Source organism: Antrostomus carolinensis, unplaced genomic scaffold, assembly GCF_000700745.2.
Source record: "Antrostomus carolinensis isolate BGI_N321 unplaced genomic scaffold, ASM70074v2 scaffold55611, whole genome shotgun sequence".
NCBI lineage: Eukaryota > Metazoa > Chordata > Aves > Caprimulgiformes > Caprimulgidae > Antrostomus > Antrostomus carolinensis.
In genome coordinates this window covers 1-11,534 of record NW_010296099.1, presented here as the reverse complement: position 1 = coordinate 11,534, position 11,534 = coordinate 1, and the positions used below count along the sequence as shown (strand labels likewise).

General features: G+C 40.7%; 1 protein-coding gene across 1 annotated transcript; it reads right to left on the bottom strand.

Moving 5' to 3' along the window:
* Positions 1–1,391: 1,391 nt before the first annotated feature.
* LOC104532835 (phospholipase DDHD1-like) lies at positions 1,392–10,348 on the bottom strand (the record flags this gene model as incomplete). The annotated part of the gene is made up of 4 exons (XM_010178137.1): positions 1,392–1,570; positions 2,839–3,091; positions 4,435–4,584; positions 10,273–10,348. Coding segments are annotated over 4 exons (658 nt in total), but the record flags the coding sequence as incomplete, so codon positions are not given.
* Between the last annotated feature and the right edge of the window lie 1,186 nt (positions 10,349–11,534).

Below are 11,534 nucleotides of genomic sequence, written 5' to 3'. Positions count from 1 at the left end.
GGCAGCCAAACCCCACCACAAGCCGAGCGGCCGCCCTCTCAGAAGCAAATACTTTGGTGGTGGATTGCATCATGCAGCTTTCAGCCTCGCTGGCCTCCGCTCCATGTTCTCCTTCTATGGAGCAGGGACGGGCTTTCAGCACAGAGGGATGCAGGAACCATGCAGAACATCCTTGATGTGCCAACTCCCCTGCAAAAGGACCTCAGCAGGAGCTCCACAATATTCGCTGTCGTGCCACTCTGTTTTTCTCAAGTTTAAAACAAAGTCTCTGTCCTCAAATAGTGACTCAGACAGGTTATCTGTTGAAATGAGCAGTGATGAATGGACAGCAATGTATCATGTGAAGGCTATCACAAGATATAATGTACTTGTGACTCCTTAGATTGCAAAAATCCCCGCCTTGTAACAGTGCCAATGAGAAGTTTAGAAATAAAATCAAGTATGAGTTCCTGTAAAGGAAGTACCTATACTTTTCCAGAAAACCAGCTGCTAAAATTGTACTTTCTGTTCTGGGCAGTTCAGATCAGGACAAGGGTAGCTGCTGTTTCCAGCCATACGTGCCTTTAAATCCAGAAGAATTGCTTCAGAATTGCAAATGTATGAGGGAATTTAAATAAATCCATTCTAAGAGAAATGGTTTATGGGATTCTCTGCAGCAATTATATTGCTTTTCCTAGTGGGAGTCTAGGAACTAATGACACACAGATATCATTAGCCAAAACTCATCCATGCATATATATATATATGTCTGTAAGTGGTGTATATGTATGTACAAATACATGTACAGATAAACCTCCTTTAAAAGAAAAAAGGAGAAAAGGGAGAACAAAGTGTCAGTCCTTGGGCAGTCTTAAGAGATTAAAAAAACAGGAATGGATTCAATACCTGAAGGGGGAATGGATTCAGTACTTGAAGGGGGCCTACAGTACCTGAAGGGGCTACAAGAAAGCTGGGGAGGGACTTTTCATAAGGGCAGTTAATGACAAAACAAGGGGAAATGGGTTTAAGCTGAAAGAGGGGAGGTTTAGATGAGATATTAGGAAGAAGTTCTTCACTGTGAGGGTGGTCAGACACTGGAACAGGTTGCCCAAGGAAGTTGAGGATGCCCCCTCCCTGGAAGTGTTGAAGGCCAGGTTGGATGAGGCTTTGAGCAACCTGGTCTAGTGGAAGGTGTCCCTGCTGCTGGCAGGGGGGTTGGAACTGGATGAGCTTTAAGGTCCCTTCCAACCCAAACCAGTCTATGATTCTAGTATTCATCGCATTAGAGCAGACCAACAAAATCCAAGAGTGGCATATGTTATGGCATTTCCAGCCTCCCACAACATCCAGATGTCACCCACTAAAGATCTTGTTTCCATGGGGTTTTTAAGGTGGACTCATCACTGACCTACAGGTTCGAGAAAACCCGAGCTGCTGTGCGGCAAAGGCGGCGTCCCAACAGTGGTGGCTTTCTTGTCGTCACCCTCAGCTCCATCTTTTCCTGTCTCAAGTGTTTGTGGGGTGGTTGTACTAGATCGACCAAATCTTGAGAAAAGCATCCCGCCGAGGCCCTTCCCAATACTCGCAGCTCCTGTGAGTTCAGCACAGAGGGGGAAAGAAAAAAAAGCACAAAGGCAGCTAAATCAAACCACAAATTAAAGTCACTTTAGCACGCATCAATTAGAGTTGAGTGACAGACGAAGGAAAACACTATTCATGCTTTTCTAGGGTGGGAACAGCTTATCTGACTTAAAGTGTACACTGTTTATCGTGAGACTCATCTAGAGTACAAGCAAAGGCTATAATTTGGAAACTGTAGTTAGGGGAACAGAAATACATGAGAAAGCTTCTGCAGCAAGAAATCTGGTACTTGTAAGGATATGTTGTAATTCCTCTTTTTATAAAAGTCTAAGATGAAGATAAAAATGCTTTGTAACAATGTTAGTACCTTCTGCACATAAGAATCGCATCAAGACAACTAAGACACTCCTCCTATTAAGGGTCCTTCTGTAGGTTATAGATATTTAGAAATGCTCCATCATCCTTTAAAAGCACTATTTTGGTTGCTTAGGATGAGGGGTGTAAAAGTTAAAAACAGATCTGTGATGTTTTCTCCCGACTTTGCTGCCACCTTATGGACATGACATTAAAATTCCTATTGTAACACAGCAAAAAGCGACTCTGATTTGAAATACTGCCTATTTCTACTTAGGGACTAAACTGCTTTTATATACTTTACTTATTTGATTGAGATTTCCTGGCATTAGGTCACATTAGTCTTCTTCCAAATCCTACATAGGGAGCTCAAGAAAAGCCTTGAGTCAACAAAAACTGCAAGTGCACGCTCAGATATAAGCTCCAGTGGAAGTGAATTTAAGCTCCGTTAAACCAGGGCTTATTTTGAATCAGAAAGCCAGGAGAGGACAGACTTCAACCTAAACCAGCCTGAATTTCCTACTGTAAAATCTTAAGTTAAGGGAACTGGGACAGCTTACATAGTGTGTTTTTTCTCCTTTTTGCCAATACCAGAAAACATAATCACAAAACAAGCTTATTTTTTTTTTTTTTAACATGAAGTAGAGTGGAAACTATTAAATCATGTTACTTCAATAAGGCAGCAATAACATAAACTCCCTGACCCACATCCTCTCCCTGCAAACCTTGACTCCAGTGTATGCAAACTGTCTTTTCATCAAAGTAAATGTCAGTTGGGATTAAAACAAGCCATACACCTTTACAGAACAAAGTGAAACAACCAGGAATAGCTTGTTTATGGTTGCACCTCCAACAGCAAAGCTCTATGGGAAGGTCCTATATAAAAAGATTAAAAAGAAAAAAAAGGATATAAAGAACAATTACCCAATATACTGGCTTTGCCTATGTTGGTTATAGACTCCCCGTAGTGGCGTCGAACCATGACTGGTGAAGTAGTTGGGCTCGGTACAGTTGAAACACTTTCGCTGTCAGTTACTGAGGTAGGTTCTTTTGTTGGGTTGAGAAAACTTGGCTTCATATGTTCATAAGGTAGAGGGTTTGCAGTGTTGTACCAGTGGATCTGGACAGGTGAAATGTTGCTGTAGTGTTTCAGAATTAAAGGTTCTAATCTATAGGCCTGCAAAGAGTCATTCAGAAAATAAAATCTTGAGTGTCAAGACTGAAAGAAAGAAAAAAAAAAAAATCACATTCCCTTCCCATATGGAGTCCTCTCCAACCTCAAATCCAAAATAGCTGTAACGAGCAAAGCCTAGAAAGTGATAAAATAATGGCATTAGGTTCTGGTTCACTTTTATTTTCACAGCCTGGAAGATATATTAACTGCCCATTTGTTTGTGCACTCATATTTACACATTTCTCTACAACACTTCTACTACGCGTTGTTATACACACACAAGTTATTGCTGACAGATGTTTGTTGTTATTGACAGAGCAAACTTTATACACAGTGAAACTCATTCTGCACAACACAACAGAGAGGGAGGAACTGGCTGTGTAAACATTTTGTTTGATGACTCTTCATCGATCCCTGTGCAAACCATGAATTGGCTTGTTCATTAAAAACCATCATTTTCTATCACTTATTTATTTTCCTTTGTTTACTTAGATGTAGAAAAGCATTCTGCACTGGCACTATTTGCACAGTGGGACCACAGATTGCAGCCTGACCTCTTAGATGCCTCAGGAAAATTCTGGTTTTGGAGTAGCTGGAGCTGAACAAGATCTTGAGATGAGCAGAACCAACGTGTTTGAAGTCTGAAGATACTCATCTTCAGGTACAATTTAAACACAAAAGCACTCCCAAATTACTATTCTAGAGTAAGCATGAAATCCCAAATCAGACTTGCATCAAAGAAGTTGCCAAGGTGATAGAGATCAAAGGCCCTTTGATAACAGTGAGCACTGGCTGCCTATGGAAGAATATAAGGACAGGGTGAAGTTACACTGATACTGCCCCTTCCAAGGACTATCCCACTCCCTCTAACAATCTGTTACTCTGGACCCTTTCAGGAAAAACAAAACAACTATTGTTTTTGTATTTCTACAGTATCTTGTGAACTGCTTGTGCAGCCTTTTTTAATATTACCTTTGGACAGATGATGTTTAATGGATGTCAGTAAGTTAAACACGAGTTGGAACTTGACTAAGAGGGACTATTTCTTAAATCTTTGTGTAAAAAGAAACCCAACCAAATAAAAAAAAAACCCACAAAACCCAGAGTAATCTTGAATCTTCTGCTTAGTAATATGGAAAGAGAAGAAAAGTATATTGTATCTAAGACAATTATTTATAAAAACTGTTATTCTACAATCACAAAAACCAAGACATTGTACAGTAATTATTAACACACAGTCCTGTGCTGGAAGCGTTGATTCACACGCTTTGAAGATCACACATTATCACACAACTGGTCCTTAAAAATAGTCAAGGTAAAAGCTTGCAACCGCAATGAAAACTCACCACTGGATCTGATGGATGAAAAATATTTAGTAAGCGGTTACAAATGGTTCTGGGCAGAATATGATCTTGACTACCGCTGTTTCCTGGACGGATGCCACGCAACGCCAAAAACACTGCTAATGGAGATCCCATACAGAAGAAATTCTCAACCTAAGGAGAGATTTCACCCACGTTAATAAGGATAGAAATAATGCTTTCTAACATGGCTGGATTTCTCTCTTTCAATTGAATTCTCAGTTTCACCTGAAGGACTTGTACAGTATTAGGTAAGTTAAAATGGCAAAGACCACTTTTAACATACATACTGTAACATGAAGGTTGTTTCCCATTTCCTTTTGCTGTGAGAAAAGAGTTACATGTTGTAGTGCCACATAGTTAGAAAACTGAAAAACAAGTCAGATATTTGAACTGAAAGAGGTCTACCGACACTGGAAAGGCTGGAATGAGAAGAATTTGGAAGACACGAAGAAAATGCTATGAGTTTCACAAGATTGAAGTCTTATTTCTCATGAAACTTCCCAAAACTTACCACAGCTCCTTAATCTTACCCTAACCAAGTACTCCATGATTTGTTTGCTACATACATCCATTGATGAAGTAGAAATGCAAGCTACACTGAGTATTAAAGACAACCTAGAGAATACTTACAGTATTTACACACACATACAGGCTGGTGTGATGTACAACCTCTGAAAAACACCTAGTGTTAAGGCAATAGAACGGTGCTTGTCCAAAGTGCCACCATGTCACATGTTAGGAACCACTACCCAGGACAGGTAGAGCACACTGAGTGACTCTGCAGGCTCTTCTCAGGCTGTCCAAAGCTACCATGACTTTGCCCTAAAAGGATTGTCTCTGACACTGAGAGTAAACCTGGACTGCAACTGCCCATCTGCCAAAGGTCACTGAACAGGCATCAGTGGTAATGACTTCTGGTCACTGCCAACCTGGGGCTGGGATTCAACAGTGACCTAGAGGTGAATGGCTTCGTATCCCATTACCAACCCTCACACATCATCTCCTAGAAAAATAAAATATAACACTCTGTACTCAAAAGTATTTTCCTAAGTCAAAAATTACTTTCTACCCTTTATAGAGTATTTTCTTTTATATAAAAAATTAATTTTACCATTATCAAACCTTCACTGCAACTTTCCCAATAGTAGTGCCCAGTTTGCAGAGCACTACAACCAAGCAACTCCTAGCACACTGCTACTTAACCAGCAAGAGAAATTGCTGCTTTCTTGCTAAGTGCACGAGGAGGATGCTTGGATTCCCATGTGCCTTTCAATATATGTCAGTACATGGAGCGAGGCTGTAGAAATAATAGTCTGTTTCATCCACGTGAGCCAAGTGTCACCGACGTGAGAAAGAGATCAGGTTCAGGAAACCTGCAGAGCATGGGGGTTCGAACCCAAGGATGTCTCAGCCCACTTTTGGGCTCTCACTGTAAGAAGGAGATGGAGGTCTGAAGAAAAGGGGGCTGAGGGGACACCTTCTCGCTCTCTACAATTACCTGAAAGGAGGTTGTAGTGAGGTGTATGTTGGTCTCTTCTCTCAAGTAATTAGTGATAGGACAAGAGGAAATGGCTTCAAGTTGCACCAGGGGACGTTTAGATTGGATATTAGGAGAAATGCCCAGGTTGCCCAGAGAAGCTGTGGCTGCTCCTCCCTGGAAGTGTTGAAGGCTCTAGTGGAAGGTGTCCCTGCTGCTGGCAGGGGGGTTGGAACTGGATGGTCTTTATGGTCCCTTCCAACCCAAACCATTCTATGATGCTATGAAATTTATTTACTGAAAGAGTGGTCAGACATTGGAACAGGCTGCCCAAGGGAGGTGGTAGAGTCACCAACCCTGAAGGTGTTAAAAAAACATGTAGACATGGCACTTCAGGACATAGTTTAGTGGACATGTTGGTGTTGGGTTGACGGTTGGACTTGATCATCTTGGAGGTCTTTTCCAACCTTAATGCTTCTATGATTCTATGATCTATCAGATTCCACCACTGCACAAAATATTCCTCCTCCTCTGACTTGGCATGGTACCCCACCTCTCCCTTTCAAAAGAATGCACAAGTTCCAGTTCAGCTGGTAAAAAAAACCCCCCAAAACCCAAAAAACTAGGTCTTCAGCAAAGCTACTCAATGTCATGCGCTGCAAAGCACTGCTCTGTCATATATATTGTCCCTCTCGTCTAGCGCAAAGCTGCTCTTCTTTCTTATCATCAAGCTTTACACAGACCCTTACATCTTTGCAGTGTGCACAGAAAGCTTTCTCATCTTCAAACACAATAGAAACAGATATTCACAGTGCAATCCTTTAAACTGAGTAAGCACCCTTTAACCCTGTCCACCTGATATTCCTGTATCGAGCGCCTGGAGTACATGATTACAGTCCTTCTGCTTCAGGAAGAGATCAGAAATGACTGCCAGCTCATACTTGCTAGCAGATGCTTAGAAGATGTCTTCATGAATTCACCTTAGGCAAGTACAGATGAGGCAAGAATCTCAAAAAGTAAATAGTTTCAGTGGTTACATGGTGCATGGTGTTTGTTCCATAATTTCTACTGATGAACACAAGATTAACAGTGTCCACAGAGAGATACTTTCTTCTTGGAGGGCACTTTTCTTTGCTATATATTTTCTTACACATGGTCTTCCAGCTCTGGAAATGCTTACAGAGACAAAGTACCAACTGGTGGGTACCTTAACTGGTGGCACCAGACCAATATCAAAGCACTGAATGCTAAAAATCTAAAAGTCAGGCTTCCAAAAACAAAGTCCTTTAAATTACAGCCATTAGACTCTCAGCACTGTTGCAAAGTGGCTGAAGAGGAGACTGCCATGTCATGAAACCTACCGGGAACCTAGAGGACTAAAATCTTTCTAGAAGAAGTTTATTAATTTTGATGTTTCTCCTAGAAGCAGGAGTGGAGCACTTCACATATACTCCTATAAATGTTTAACAACAGAGAAGAAATATTTAAGAACATGACCTTTCAAGACAGCACTTTTCTCCTGGTTATGATTCATACTCAGAAGACTTAATTTATTTGTATTTTAAGCAGAAGCTGAGCCAAATAGTAATCCATTTAATTTAAGGCTGCAGTATTTTCAGAATTAAAAAAAAAGCTGAATGAGCCAACAGAAGTGAGGGAGTGTTGCTCTTTTGTGCATAGGGAAGCATGGGGAACAAATGAACGTGTTTAGTGGTGATGTTAAACCATAAGACACAGAAGGTGATGACAATTCATCTTTCTGTGCTGCCTTTCAGCCTGGAGGATCCCAAACATCCTCCCTGAGTGAGAAAATATAGACCTCTGCAGCAGCTTCTACTCATTCCTGCACCCAGGAATGTTCTGCAGCCTTAGCAGACAAAGGGAACAGAGACTTAACACCAGTATTACACGGGGAATTTAACTGGGTTGTGTGTTGAACTCCTAGGCACATTTCTGCAAGCAATTTAAAAGCTTCCTCCTCTCAGATAAGGCTGCGCATAAGCATCCCATTAAGCTCTCACAGCTCTGCTACATGTGGTAAATCACTAGTATCTTATAAATAATTTGTGGTAGTTGTTATCTCAACATTGACATCACTGTCAGATATTACATGCAAAGCATAAGGTCAAGTACAATCCAGAGCTTCTTCCAGCAGAGTTCCTGTAACCCTGAATAAGAAGTGCTAAGGAATCCTGAAGCACTTTGGGCCAGCACACTGTCAAGTCCAGATTTAAATGAATTTTCTTTTCAGTACCAGGGAGCAACTGCGGTACATCCTGCCCTCCCCTTCCCCACTGTGACTGAAAATCATCCTACAACACGGTTATTTTCATGCACCAGAGTCATAAAGATGTAGGTGTCACACCATACCCCACGCTTTCATGTTCTTCAGCCCCTTTAGCCTTTCACTTTGATTCCTCTAACACAGATGGTGGGGAAAAGGCTGTGCTTCTAAGCTTTACATTTACAACAGGGCGTTGGCTTTGCTTTTAACCCACACAGGTCCTAATGATTTAGCAGTTTATTCAATTATGCCAACTGAGAAGAAGTAGAGGAGAGTACACCATAAAGATACCTCATCCTCAAGTTCTTATTCTGATGGCTTGTTCAATGCATTATTAGAGTACAAGACACTCCATATCTTCAAGGGTTTTCTTCTCTCCCCTAAGGGTCAGTCAAACACAGACCATTTCCTCTAATATTAAATACCAGCCAAGTCAGCTGCTTTATTTGTTCTTGTCTTGTCAAGAGCTACCTTTGTGCTTGCCCAACATCAAGCAAGTGTTAACTCTGCTTAATGTAGGAGCAGTGACTTTCTCCCAGCCTGGGAAGCTTAATTTAATTCAGTCCATAAAAGAGATGACACATCAGCAGTGGCCAGCCTTTTCCATTACAGCTGCACATGCCCATTTCATTGTGTAATACAGCTCAAGGAAACCAGTGGCCAAAGACTCCAGTGTCCTGCATCACACAGACCAAAGTAATTTGTGGATCAAGCATTTATGGTGAATAGCAACTCATGATCAAACCAGAGCTCTGGTCTGCCATGAAGAGACAAGGTGGAGGTAGCTGGTACCTACAAAGCAGTTACTTATCTTTCAACGAGCTAGTTACCCTCAGTAAGCTGGACTGGCTTGCTAATGAGCAATCATCTTTCAACCACCTTGTTGAAATCCTCCCTTGGCAGAAGCACTTTGTCATCATGTTCATGGAAAGCCTCTCTCTTCCCCTGGAGCTCTGTCTCAGGCATGGTACTCAAGCAATGGGAGTCACTAGTGTAAAGCTTCACAAAAACAAACATCTTCCTTTCAGTAAAGGTAAGAAAAAGGCTGGACTGCAATGGAAAATTACCTAGCAGTAATTTGGATTGACACAGTCTTCTTTTCTTCCCCCTTTCTTTTCCTCTCTTTCCTGCTCCCACTAAAAAGCATCTGTTCAAAAAAATCGTCAGTTTAAACACAACTGAGTGAAGAATAACCCTTCACAGTGCCAGAGGAGTAGCAGCCTGACTCCAGCTTCCTTGATGGTAGAGATAATAGTATGGTACATGCTTTTAAGCAGTGATGAAAAGGGGAAGGCTATGACAAATTGAATTACCATTAGTTTCCTCTTTTTTATGGCTTAAAGATTGATCTTGGTTTTTAGGAGTCCTTCTGAACTCAGAAGGAAAGAAAAATGGCAAGTTAGGAAACAATAATCTATTTTCTTCTCATCTATCATGCCAAATTTTTACAATTTAATATTTCAGGATATAGCTAAGCAACTAGAAAGTGTTGCACATCCCATCAAGAAGCTAGAAAATGCCTTTTCCCAGTGATATGAAACCGTAGCAATTTATCCAGCTGATTAGCAAGCTATCTATTTAATGAGACTAAAAGTAACTTGTGCTAAATTGTCAAACCAGTGTACTTTGGAAGGAAAATCCACTGCTGGAGGAAATTCAATCAGATGTGCTCAGAGATGTGACATGTCAGAAGTAGTCCCCAAGGAAAATGGATTAATCAACAAAGAAGTGAAATTGTTTAAGATACATGATAAATGTAATTTGCCAAACGGCTTTTACCTTCCCACACAGTTATATGTGTGTGTGTGCAATATATTAACAATCTATATACAGGTTTATATATTTACATATAAACACATATATTTGTGGTAAATAGTAATATATGAATACGGTAACATGGTTACACACATGCACACACACTACAACCAACACATTAAAATTATTCTACCAACATTAGAGCTAGGTACATGGAAAAAAAAAATAAGTAGAACAACTCATATTGTAGATGTATTTTTACAGCAAGTAGAACATTCAGTAAAAATCTCTTGAATGTACATACCTTAAATTTTAAGACAGGTGGTTTTGATATGGTGGATGCCTTTAACCCATGTAACCTCTCTTCTATCTCTCTCAACCTAGAAAACAGAGATTTTTCTGAGATCCAATAAAAAATGTAACCTTAACCTCTCTAATCCAAACAGGCATCCTGTGGGGTCCAACAGTTTTGTCTGCTGGGACAAGAGAGTGATGGCATCAGTATTTTTTGAAGGCAGGCCAACTGATTAAGAATCATTGTATATGAACTCTTGTTTCTCTGACCACAAAAGGAATCAATCAAGACTTGTTCAACACCCCAACCATCTGCCCACGCTCCTTCCTCAGGAGTAGGCACCTCACCTCCTGCTTCCTTGGTGTTTGCATTATGGAGTTCTGTATTGTGGTAGAGTATCTAGAGGACAGTCAGTGTCCCACCCTTTCAATTATCATTAAAAAAGGTTGTTCACCTCTTCTTTTAGTTAGCCTGAATTAAAAAAAGCAGCTACAATATAAAGCACTCACATGACCTGGTAAAACTCTCCCCAATCCCAGCACTAGAACATTATGCCCTCCTCAGAGCAGGAAAACACCATCTCCTCAAGTTCCACAAAAGGATTATGTAAACAAATACATTAAGCTTAACCTTTGTCATCCTGATTAATAAGAAGCAAATCTGGAGCTGAAACTTCTCAAAGAGCAGAATTTTCAAAAAAGTTTGTATGCTTTAATGAGCATGATTCAGTCTTAAAAAAAGGCAGCATGCAGAATTCTTGACTCTCATGAACTGCTGTTGAAGGGTTCCAATATACAACCCCACACGCTGTATATACATTATTCTTCAATACAGAACATTTAAACATTCTGTGACACACTCTACTCATGCATAAGCACTTCCAGAAATCCACTGTCTTTGCAATCCTTAAAACACTAGAAATCACAGATGACTGGAAGTCACAGGATGTCAGTAGTATATTTTCTGTCATTTCAGACAGAATTGCATCAAGATGGTTCATGAAATGGAGAACCACTCAATATAAAAGCACCAGTGTCAAATGAATCCTGGATTACCGTGGATGTAACCTGATGTACTTCAGAGGATGCCCAAGGAGCTGGAATGTGAGTGTGAAAATGGTAATTTTTTCCCTGATCATACACTAGTGATGCCTGAAGGGTCATCTTACCACTGGACAACTCCACTAAGGTTTCTTCTTGTGATGACACCAAATTGGGAGGAGCTGTGGACAGTCTTGAGAGCGGAGAGGCCCTGCAGAGAGATCTAGATAA